Source organism: Volvox carteri (assembly GCF_000143455.1).
Source record: "Volvox carteri f. nagariensis unplaced genomic scaffold VOLCAscaffold_9, whole genome shotgun sequence".
Classification (NCBI taxonomy): domain Eukaryota; kingdom Viridiplantae; phylum Chlorophyta; class Chlorophyceae; order Chlamydomonadales; family Volvocaceae; genus Volvox; species Volvox carteri.
Genome location: NW_003307552.1, coordinates 1186929 through 1199283, shown reverse-complemented (window position 1 = coordinate 1199283; position 12355 = coordinate 1186929). Strand labels below are relative to the sequence as shown.

At 58.0% G+C, this 12355-nt stretch overlaps 2 protein-coding genes across 2 annotated transcripts in view; both read left to right on the top strand.

The window, feature by feature from the left end:
- The window catches only part of VOLCADRAFT_88595 (uncharacterized protein), a gene marked incomplete at both ends in the record, with an annotated part of 9801 nt that extends 7672 nt beyond the window's left edge, over nt 1-2129 (top strand). The window contains 3 exons of the mRNA XM_002948301.1: nt 39-132; nt 338-415; nt 2095-2129. Coding sequence (XP_002948347.1) covers nt 39-132; nt 338-415; nt 2095-2129 — 207 coding nt within the window. The remainder of the gene's footprint in view (nt 1-38; nt 133-337; nt 416-2094) is intronic.
- Nucleotides 2130-4562: 2433 nt separating this feature from the next.
- On the top strand, nt 4563-9491 carry VOLCADRAFT_31342 (uncharacterized protein; the record flags this gene model as incomplete). Its single annotated transcript, XM_002948300.1, has 9 exons — nt 4563-4711; nt 5321-5503; nt 5853-5946; nt 6037-6185; nt 7313-7437; nt 7993-8124; nt 8447-8532; nt 9078-9170; nt 9378-9491. Coding segments are annotated over 9 exons (1125 nt in total), but the record flags the coding sequence as incomplete, so codon positions are not given.
- Nucleotides 9492-12355: the final 2864 nt, after the last annotated feature.

Genomic DNA, 12355 nt, shown 5'->3' with positions numbered 1-12355 from the left:
GCCGGGGCCAACCCCACGCCGAGTCTGCTCGCGCCCAGTGCTCCGGAATTCTGACTGTAAGCTCCGTACCGTTGTACTGCACAGAGCGCAAGCCGTCGAGCAACGGCGCGGCAGAAGCTGTTAGTCCAGGAGGTACGCCGCCGCCGCCGCCGCCGCCTCGGTCCCCGCGCGGCTCAAAAGCTCTAAGCGGACAGGTGACTGTGTGGGGGCCGTCAGCCGTCACTGCTGCCTCAGCCGTCGTGGGCGCCTCAACGCCACGACTTGTAAGCGGGGGCCGAAAAGGGCCCTACTACTACACCTAACGGAGCCGCGTGCATCACCACACTCTGGATGACAGCTCCCGGGGGGCCGTACTTCTTGCTGATGACCAGGATAAAGCGAGGTGCTGGAGAGAAAAAAAAGCAATTCATTGGAGGTGAGAGGGTTCCAGCATTTCAATTTGGCGGCCCTGGCGTGCTGTATGCGGGAGGAGCGCTGGCCTCCTGGGGTGGCCTTCCGTGCACTCGGGTTACATTCGCACTCGCAAATGGTTGGGTCAGGATACGGGTTGGTCGCATGTAGTTGAAAGCTAAATTGCCGCAATAATCAGCTGCATCGGTAAATGGGCGTCCTGATCGAGGGATGGTGTGGGTTGTGACACGCTGGAGTTAACGTGCTGGGCAGCTACGGTTGTTGTTAGAAGTTGGGATTGGAAGTTGGCGGTTATTGGGCTGGCGATTGCTGGGCGGCGGTAGTTGACACGGTTGGCAACAATTGGTGGCCGAGTCACATCGGCCGGTACGGCGGTTGACGTGGGATGGCTCTCGGGCGGCGGTTGGCAGTTGGCGGTTACTGGGGCAACTGCGGCAGCTGCGCTTGTGCGGTGCATCGTGTTACGAAAGGGCACGGCCGTATGTTGTGTATCTATATACACCGTGGCGATGTATGTGACGCATGGGTGGCATTGAAAGGTGGCATTTTAAGTAGGGGCGGCAGCCATTCATTAACGGATGAAGTAATATCTCGATGACTGCTGACTGAACGCACATTGGGGAGGGCTTGTTGAATGATGCTTGGACGTTTATCTCCAGGTTTGCATGATCAAAATGCTTCCTCGTCATGTTCTTTTGCTCACTGACCTGTTTAATAGAATGCAACCATGGCTCATGTTGCATACGTTCCTGTCGTACCTTGCAGTACAAGCAGTACACGAGGTTAAGGCGGTACAGGCACATCTTGCTACCCTTCCTTTGGCTTTGGCTGCAGCTTGTAAGGCCAACCGCCGAGCCGTCATACCGCCATTTATTACTTCAACACGTCTTTTGCGTCCACCTTTTTTGCCGTTGGTGGTGTCTTCCGTCGCTATAAATCCACTGTTGCTATGTTGTCGCACAGGGTAACTTCTCCACCTCGCACCTCGCAGCGGCGCGCGACGTACATGTGAAAATTTTATCCGCGGTTAAGGAATGAAGTTGAAGTGAAGTGAAGTGGTGGGGAATGCATGGCATCTGGCAGATCGTGCGCGTATGACGAAGAGTGGGATGAAGACAGAGTGGGGTGGTTGCAGTCGGTTGAACTAATCGAACTAATGGTGCATGCAGCGTGAAACGGTGTACGGTGTGTAATTTGTGAATCACGAGCACATGCTGCATGTATGAATGATTGTGTGAAGTAGGGGGGCGTGGGCTACAGCTTCGCCCCTGGCCGCTAGCCTTGCGGTCCTTACCTGCACCCTCATGCATCCTTCTCATCACCCACGTATGCCGACTTCTGTGAAGCCAGTAATTCTCTTCGGGTTCAGCACCCACCATCAGCGCATCCAGTGGAATTTGCTCCCGGATCAACAGCAGCGTCGAATCCACTCCTGGTCGCGGCTGGCAGATCTCTCGGCTCAGGACCAGGCTCATCACTATCCATCGGCATGGGGTTGCATCTAAACCCCAACTGTCGAATTCATTCCCCGCTGTACGTGTCGGGATCGACTCCGGAAACTTCCAGGGACTGTATGTCGCACCTTAACAACACATTCGTTGTGTCTGGAGCCGTATGTAGGTGTATGTAGGTGTATGTAGGTGTATGTATGTATGTGTATGTGTGTGTGTGTCTTCCACACAGCAGGGCCATCCATTCCCCCCCAGATGGTTCATTGAAGAGTGAATTTACCGCTGGTAGGCTGCAGCGGTGACAACGCAGGAGGCCAATAGTATACGGGTGTGACGTGAGTGCGCGCGGTGGTACCACCGCGGTGGCGACCAGGGTGGTCGAATAATGGGTTCGCATGGCGGCATTTTAGGCGACACCGTGACGCAGGGGGGAAGGAGTGAGGCTCAGCAGCAGGAAAGGGAAGGGGGTCTCCGTAGCATGATGTCCTCTCCCTCTCTCGGCATGCACGCGCGTATGTATGCGATGTGTGTGTGTGTGCGTTATGTGATTGTGCGTTATGTGATTGTGCGTTGTGTTATTGTTGCATGCTCACCTACCGCCAAATTGGGAAGGTGTAAAGTTGGAAACCACATTAGACTCACGCCTCACAGCCACCCTAAGACTACTGATCTCCTCCAGGAGATCAGTAGTCTCCTCCAACTCTCCCTCCCTGGACTGGTCCAGGAGAGGTCCAGCAACAAACCAAAGAAATAAAGGGGACAACACACCCGACCGAACAACACCGTGAAGGGCAGGGATAGGCACCCGAGAATCCAGGAACAGGAAGACCCTGCCATGACACACAGCCTTCTTGGTCCTCCAGCAATCCGCAGGGGGAGGTGGGAAGGTAGCCCCGGCGACGCCTCCCCTTACCGTTACTAAATCAGGATGGCTCAACTAGAATGGCCGGAGAGAGCACCAGGAGGTTGTAGGCTTTCCTGGGGTTCAGGATGTAGAGAACTGGTGGCGGCAGCGGGGCTTGGATGAGCAGGAGCTGTGGCCCAAGAAGGGCTGAAAAGCTTAGGCAAGGCAGGTCTGCACTGCAGGGCTGGGATGCTTGGCGAGGGGCGAGGGTGGCAAAACTTTGCCATACCGGGTTCTCCCCCTCCTGGTCTCCCCAGCCTTACCGGGCCCTCCAGCACCCCCTATCTTTCGGCGAGGGGGCAATACACCTGCAGTACACCAGCCTCCATGTTTACCAACCTGGTCTTGTACCCGTTGACCATCACCTGGGCTGGAGAGTCTTGCTCAATTGCAGATGTGCTCATACTGGCCATGCATGCACACAGCTGTGGCCCTGCCCCCATCACCTCCATGGCTGCTACATAGGAGGAAGCCGCGATCCGCTGTGTCATAGGCCTTGGCAAAGAATGCCAACAGCCCCTAGCGTTTCTGCTTGTGGAGGAGCTGTGACAGGTGGTGCAAGAAGCGTATGGCAGCGCCGTTAAGGCACCTGGGGAGGAAGGTCAATTGCTTGGGGGTGATGGCCCGTCCCAGGACGGAACCCCTTGGGGGTTTTCCATCACCACCTCGGTGAGGAGCTGGTAGTGCGAGCACAGCAGTGCGATGGGGCAGAGTAGTTGGCTGGGAGCTTGGGGTCTGTCGCATCATACGACTGTAGAAAAGACGTAATAAAATGAACGTGACGCTAAAATGCCGTGACAGGTCACCCCCTTATTATTGAGCACCACTGTAATAAGCCGGTGCTCAATACATGAGGGCGCCTGGGTGCCCCTGGGGCCCGGGCATAGAACCCCTAGAGGGCCTCTGTGCGGGGTGCCCCAAAGGCGATGGCAACCTGGGACTGCTTGGGCTGTTCCAGCGGCGGGTTGGCCGCCTCCTGAGCCCTCTCCTGCAGCCTGAGTCCATCTCCATCTCCATCTCCCTAAAGCATAGAGGCATATTCTTTTTGGATTTGCATCCCTTGGATAGCATCTGGACCAATAGCAGGTTTGCTGCCATCACTGCATTTGCTGTGGGGTGGGGTCTGGGGTGGTTCTAATATGTGGCTGCTGAGGCCGTACGGTTAGTTAGGATGCGCAGTGGCTAGGCCGCCACCTGGGCTGCTCCCGATGTCGCTGCCGGGCACTGGGGGGTCGTCTTCGGTGCTGCTGCTGGTGCCAGGAGGTTTGGCCTGTGCACCACTCCCACTCCCATCCAGGTGGACGGCACGGTTTCTGCCACTTGTAATGGGGCACATGGTTCTGCCCAGGGGGCATTTTGCGGCCGCTATGGTGGCGGGCCCCCTCTGAGTCCTTGCCATGTAAGCCCATGTAAGTAAGCCCATGCGGCTTTTGATGCCCTGTGGGTGATGCTCAGGCCAAGGAAATTATAGGTTTAGAGTAAACTGCAATCTGGTCAACCAAGTCACATCAACACAGCACCAATTGGCAGCGGTGAGTGGCCGTTCGGCGGACAACCTATACCGTTTTGTTATAACGGTAAGAAGTTATGCCGAAAGTCTGATGCATTCAAACTTTACGCAATCAGTATGATAAATGATAGATACGATTATGCTGTAATTCAAGCTGCTGGGCTTTTTCAAACTGTCTTTTTCTGCGCGGTCACGATTGCCTATATTGCCCCTGAGTAGATGGTGTCGCTTACAAGCTACTTAAGTATGATCATGTAATGCTCCAAAGATTACGACGGACAGCGGCATGGAGACATCAGTACGCTTCACGCCGCTGTCCGGCGTTGATGCGGAGTCGCCGCTTTGTTATTTGCTGGAGATCGATTCCTTCACAATCCTCTTAGATTGTGGCTGGGATGAAAATTTTGACGAGTCTGCACTGGAACCTATTAAAAGGTAAAAAGCCCCAGCAACCCTTTCCGAACTCCCTCACCATCTCGCCATTTATGCCGCCCGGGACAAAAAACGCGGCACGTGTTGGGCCAACCCTTCCCCGAGCCAATTCAGCACTCCCTGAACTGCGTGTCGGAAAGAGGAGCCCTGCCCAACCTTACATTCATATGCCTCAGGCCAGACTTTACAGGCAGCGTCGTCTCCCGCCTACTGCAAGTATATGAGGGGCGTATACCTCCGCTGCTCCATTTCCCCCCATAGACTTTTCCCTCCCATCCCACCCTCATCCCACCCAGAGCACCTCCCACTTGGGTAATGTTTCACCCACACACACCTACACGCCTGCATCTACTGCTTCGCCATTTCAGCTATGTATCATGGACTCTTACATACTGGGTAATTCTACCACTCATCTCTTTGATGGACTGATTAACGGCCCGCCCCCCCGCGGTGATGTTATTCCGTATTCGTGTACCACCATCACGCAGTAAATTACCCGCATACAGACAGACAGATAGACAGACAGACAGACAGACGTGATATCCGTCTCCCGTTCCCCAACTGACCCCCTTGGCCACGACACACGTACCCTGTCCACGCGGCTGTACCCAGGGTTTTACCCCGAGTCAATGCCGTACTGCTGTCACACCCCGACGTGGCGCACCTGGGCGCGCTGCCGTACCTGGTGGGCAAATGCGGCCTGACGGCCCCCATCTTCTCTACCAAACCCGTACGGCGCATGGGCGAAATGTTCATGTTTGAGTCGTACCTTGCAAAGCAGGCAAGTACGAGCATGTACGGCGGTACGGCATCCTTTGCGCTGGGACCAGGAAACCCGACCCACTTCCCCATCCAGCCATGGGGCGGTACGGCGCATAGCTGCTGGGATGAGAATAGGTATTTCGATTTTCTTAGAGTTTTAGGATGTTAGGGATGTGCGAGTAGGTTGACTTACTGGTGTTGTGATAGGGACCGCCTGCATCCCCCTCCCCTTCCTGGTTTAAGGACGGCAGACCTCCCCATTACCGCGCCTTCATTCCACTGTCGCTGCCTCACCACCGCCGTGCAATATGGATTTCTTCCTGCCTCTCATCGTGCATGTCGTACGTTGCCGTACATCCGCCGTACTGGTGCAGGATGTCAGCGACTTTGCCATATTTGATCTGGACGATGTGGATGCGGCCTTTCGTCTGAACCCGCGCTGGACCGAGTTGCGGTTCAGTCAGCGGCACCAGCTCGTACCGCCGCCGCCGCCGCTGACGGCACAGGACGCAGCGGCGGCGGCGGCGGCGGCGACGGGGGGTAGCGGCGGCGGCGATGATAGCGAGCTGGCGGCGATGCCCGCCACCGCCGGCGGCGGCATCGCCATTGCTGCCCACGCGGCGGGTCGCTACCCGGGTGGTGCAGTTTGGCGCATATCGCTGGGTTGCGGAGAGGAGGTGGTTTATGCGGTTGACTACAACCACCGGAAGGAAAGGTACGACTAACCGCCCAACCTTACCTACCTACCTACCTGCTCACCGTCACGTCACATCCCAAGCTCCAGAACTCTTGCTCCGGCCCCCTTCATTTACCGATATTGGTTTTCCTGCTCTCTGTCCGCACCTAGTTTAGCCTTGGCGGCTAGGTAGGTAGGTTTCCCGGTATCGCCATGATGGCTACTAGCATCATCGCGAGGACTTCTGCTTCACGGCGCCGACCGGTTAGCTATGGCCTTGTTCCTTACTTCTGGCGCATCAGTCTCTCCTTGGCATCACCTTCACTCGTTCGTGGTTCGTCTTCCCCCCCCTTCCCCCCCTTTCTCCCTCCCTTTCCCGACCGACCGACCGACCGACCGTGCTTTACACAGTGCCATTTCACTTCCACGAGAGGTTACAACCGCACGGTCGTACAGTAGTACAGTAGTACAGTAGTACGACACGTCTTAGGCACAGCAACACCCTTGTTCGACACGCAACAACGCCGGGGACATCATTCCCAACGCGCTGAGGATGACTCCACGTTTTACATACACACACACAAACACACACACACACACATGACCTCTAGGGGGGAACAACGCGGCCAATAAAACAAACAGCTCGGTGGCTGTACGGCAGTACGTGAGGTTCACCCCCAAGGGAGAGCAGCAACAGCTGCGTCTCCCCCGGGGGCGGCACGGCTCTTTTGCGCCCTCAGCAGCAGCAGCACCAGGTGGTCAGCCATAAGGGGGAAACCCGTCAGCCGTGTTCCCTCCTCTGATATTGCTACCCCGGGTATTGCAATATACCTTTTCCCCCCTATTCCCCCCTATTCCCCCCTCCCGCCAATGCGGCTAGCAGGGCATATAAGTAATGCCTCGTCGTCAACCACCGCATGCAAGTGACATCTCGTCGCAGGTCGGGTCCACCCCCCCCCCAACACACATACATACATAAAAGAAAACAACACAAAAAACACATCTATATATATATATCTGCAACACCCCGGAGCCCTACGGACCTTCCCGCTTCCAGTCCATTCAGTGCTCCCCCCTTGTTTGTTTTGCCCCCTCCCCCCTTGCATCCTTCATCTTACCACTGGGGCCCCCAATGATTGGCCCTCCCCCGCCCCCATTGTGTTCAGGTTGCTCAACCGGACCAACCTTGACGAGCTGTTGTCCTCCCAGCAGCCCGCACTGCTCATCAGCGACTGCCTGAACGGGCTCACGGAGAACACTGATCGACACCGCCGGGACGAGGAGTTCCTGGGTGGGTGGGGGGGGAGGGAGGGGGAGGGGGGGAGGGAACGGGGGAGGGAAGGGGGGGAGGGGGGGAGGGAACGGGGGAGGGAAGGGGGGGAGGGGGGGGAGGGAACGGGGGAGGGAAGGGGGGGAGGGGGGGGACGACGAACCACGACAATTGAAGCTGAGGAAGGGGGAAAGGGTGTGGGGGGGGTAACGAGGGTCCGTCCTGTCCTACCAAGTCAGGGTCCGGGGCTGAAGGCGAGCTATCAGAGGAGCCTTCACACCGCCCCACGCCACCCCCCACTGGCAGCCGCTGCAGGTGGACACCCGACAGAAGGGCGGGCGGGGGGGGTCCTAGCACCGCACTGCCCCCTCACACCCGCCTCCATCCCCCCCCCCAATCATGCTGTGAACCCCCTCCAACTCCGTCACACCCTCACTTCTTCACCGTACACACACACCCTACTATGCACATACATACACACCTTATACACACACACTCTCTCCCCACACCCATTTCCCCTTTCCAACCCCTACAAAACACACCCCACACACACCCCACACACGACCCCCTTTCCAGACGCCATCACAGCCACGGTGGAGGCGGAGGGCAGTGTGCTCATACCCACAGACGCGGCGGGGCGAGTGCTGGAGCTGGCTCTGCTGCTGGACGAGCATTTCTCAAGGGCACGGTACGACAAGGGTACGACATGTTCCGTCCTTTCCTCGAGACCAGTTTTCGCGTCTGAGAGGAGGGGACGGGGGAGCAAAACCCTTCCGGAGTCTGAGTGTCTGTGTTTTACTCCTACAACCCCCTCTCCCCTTTTTTCTTTCCCCGCTACCAGCCATCCCCCCCCCGTGCGGCGCTCCTTCCGTACTCTACCCCACTCGCTTCTTCATCCCACCCCAGTTGATTCCCACTTCCGCTTCCTTCCACGGGCATCACCTCCCCTTCCCCTAAGCCCCACCCCCCAAACCGTCGTGGCCCGCCTTTTCCCCCCAAACCCCTTCGCCCCCCGTCAGCATCTCCGCAGCCCCCGTGTTGTTGTCCGCCACCATCAAGACGGTGTTGGAGTTCGCCCGCACCCAGCTGGAGTACCTGGGGAGCGAATTGGTGCAGGTGGGGGGGTGGGTGGGGGTGGGGGGAAGTGAATGTGGGGATGGGGGGGGGTAGGAGGTTACGGAACTTGGAGGCCGTGTGTTTGGGGGGGGAAGTGTAGAGGGTCCGGGGGGGGTTGGGGGTGTCAAGAGGTCGGAGGAGAGCTGCTGTTCGTGAGTGCCGTTCTGTTACATCATGTCGTACTGGGACCTCTGCGGCAGCTCCGTGTATTGAATGAAACATATCCATGTATATTTCTTCCTGCCTTTTCTCGGTCTGTATGTCCGTCTGTCTATCTGTCTGTCTGTGTTTCTCCCCTCCCTGTATCGCTTTCATTCCCTCCTTCACCCCCTGGCCCTGCTACCCAGCACCCTCCCTAACCACTATTCCCCCGCACACACATACACACGCACACATACATACATACATACATACATACATACATACATACATACATACATACATACATACATACATACATACATACATACATACATACATACATACATACATACATACATACATACATACACACACATCTCCCTCCTACCCCTGAAACCCTGCAGGCCTTCTCTTTGAAGCGCTCCGTGCCCTTCTCATTCCGCAAGCTCTCCGTCATCACCCGACTGGAGGAGCTGGGGGCATTTCCGGGACCCAAGGTTTGGGGACATGCTGTGTGTGTGTATGTATGTATGTATGTATGTATGTATGTATGTATGTATGTATGTATGTATGTAATTAATGTATGTATGTATGTATCTATCTATGTTTATTAATTGCTGATGTCGCTGTCGTTGCTTCTGTTGCCCCCTCCACACGCACACAGTCGGCCCCCCTCCCCCCTTCCTCCCTCCCCCCAACGTCAGGTGGTGTTGGCCCCCATGCCCTCCCTGGAGAGCGGTCCTGCGCGGGAGCTGCTGGTGCAGTGGGGGGCCCTGCCCAGGAACACAATCATCTTCACGGAGCGGGCGCAGGTGGGGGAGGGGGGAAGGGGGGAGGGGGAAGTGTGTGTGCGTGTGTGTTTGCAGATTTGAAGGGTGGGGGGGGAAGGGGCGGGTTTTCTTTGCCCAATAGCGGTCAGGCAGTGCGTGTGTTTCTTGCAAGAGCTCCCGTACCCTCCGTACACACATCATTTCCTTCCAACCCACCTCCTTACACGCCCCGTCCACAGTCCGGCACCCTGGCAGCAGCGCTCCAGAACCACGACCCCTCCTCCTCCTCCCCTCCAGCCCCCCTCCGTCTGCCCCTCCGCGTGACGAAGAGGGTGCCCCTGGAGGGGCAGGAGCTGGCGGCGTGGCAGGAGGCCAAAGTGGCGGAGGCGGCGGGGGCGGCGGGGAAGGGGGGGGAAGGAGATCTCATGGGTGGGTGTCGGGGTGGTGGTGGGGGGGGGGGGGGAGCTGGGGGAAAAGGGCTGAGGGGGAGGGGTAACTAGTATTTAAGCATGCATGCATACATATGTACGTACATAATCCGATTTAACTGTGTACCTGCATACGCACACATACTCGCGCACAAACCCGAATTTCCCCCCCCACACACACACACACACGTGGAAACACACACTCACATACACACACATCCGGGCATTCGTAGTTCACAGTTCCCCCAACAACATTACCCCCTCCCCTTCCCGCTCGCGTTGTTTCTTCTGCATGATGATTCCCCTTCGCCTCCCCACCCCCGCCGCCGCTCCGTACAGATTCGCTACCGCTGCTCTCCGCTGCCGCCAGCCTCACCCCCGCCAGCCGTCTAGCCGCGGCAGCTCGTCTTGCTACCGCAGGCACTGCAGCCGCCGCCGGCGCAGCTCTGGCCCCCGGGCAATTGACGGGGCCGCTGCCGTCCCTCAGCACCCCTGCCGCCGCCAGCCGCGGTGGCGGCGGCGGTGTGGCCGCCGTCGTCGGACCGCTAGATCAGCCGCTCCGTGCAAGTACCGGCAGCATCAGCCGCCTTGTACGGGATAGTACGACAGGCGCTATCGTACAGACGCTGGTGGGATCGACGCCGGGGGCTGCGGCAGGCGGCGGCTCAAGGGTCAAACGCGGCGGCGACGGCGACGGCGGCGGTGGCGGCAGCAGTACTGGTGGTTGGGATGCCGGACTGTTGATTGACGGCTTCGAACCGCCTGCGGTGAGTGTGTGTGAGATAGGGGGAGAGAGAGTGTGTGTGTGTATGTGTTTGTGTGCGTGTGGGGGTATATTCTATGTTTTTTGGGGGATCTCGCGGCGAGTGTCCGCGGGTGAAATGGTGTTTGGAGGGGTTGCTTCACTGGCCCCCCTGGTCGGGTTGTCTGTGTATTTACCCGCCGTCTCCGCTTCGCTTCCCCCCCCTCCCCGGCGGTCGCAACGCAACCGCAACTTCCAACCGCATCCCAACCGCAATTTAACCGCAGGATGCGGCCTTCCCCATGTTCCCAGACGAGGACGGGCCGGTGTACTGCGAATGGGATGAGTACGGCGCCGTACTGGGGAAGGACGAGTTTCGGGTATGTGTTTCTGTTTGCCCATGGCGGAGTTGTAATGGTGTTGTAATGAAATCGTGGTTGCGTTTGTTGCACTTGGTACGGCAGTTCTGGAACACCAGTGCCGTACTTGCGTGTGTCAGGGCTCACGGCAAGGGCCGTTCTGAGGTTTTGTGACCGTCGTACGCGTGTGGTGGGGGGAAGGGGAACATCGCAGGCCTGCGCCGTACAGGCTTGGATCACGGGAAGTGATAGTGCTCTAGTTTTATGCGAGTGAAGCCAATGCCGTACATAATCTATGTCGTACATTCGGTTTGTAGGTCCCACTCCTGCCGGATCCTGCCTGCGGCACGGCGGCAGGTCGGGCTGGCGGCGGCGACGGCATGGATATTGACGGCGGCGACGGCGGAGGTGGCGGCGGCGGCGACGGCGGCGGCGGCAGCGCGGCAGCGGGTGTTGGCGAGGCTGACGTGGCGGACGAAGTCGACGAGGCGCCGACCAAGCTGGTGGTGACGGAAATCGAGCTTGAAGTCCAGGCGGCCATCAGGTGCCGCAAGAACCCCGTGTGTGTGACTGAGTGTACGTCCGATCCCATGTACGGAGATGCTCCCGTAATTAATACGGTTTTCTGGGATGCCGATTTTGCTCTGAACACAGCTTACCGTACCGTACGACGCCGCGCTCGACATCCCCGTTCGACTGCCGTCAGGTTCTTCGACTTCGAAGGGCGGTCCGACGGCAAATCCGCCCTGGAGTATCTGTCGCGCGTCGCACCGCGTCGACTGGCGCTGGTGCACGGCAGTACGGCAGCGCGGGCAGCCATGGCGGGCGCTTTACGACGGGAGCTGACGTACTACGGTACGCAGGTGTTCACGCCCGGTAAGTACTCAGTAGTTGCACGTCGACAGTTGGTAGTTGGCAGTTGGGGGTTACAGTGGCCCGGGGATTAACTCCCTTTGGAAGTTGTTGGGGAGTAGACTTGGTGTGTGTTTGACATCACCCCTCTTGTGGTGCTGCGTCCCCAACATCCCCTTCCTCTCCCTCTCACTCTTTAGTGCTGTTTCTCTTCCTCCACCTCCTCCACCTCCTCCACCTCCCCCACCTGCCTGAACTCCTGCCGGGCTTCTCTCGAAATGAAATGAAGTGAAGCGATGTGACCCAGACGGCTCCGGAGGGCCCCAAATCCCGTTTCCCTGCGGCTTTCCTGGCATACCTTGCCCTTTACGAATTCACGTTCGTATGATTGTCGTACGATTGTCGTACCGTCCCGCAGATCTAGGGGAGGTGGTTGAGGCTCGACTGGCTCCTAGCCAGCTGGCAGCGCTAGGGCCTGCACTCGCGGGGTCACTGGTTGTACGGCAAGCAGGGCAGTACGGCGTGGCCTGG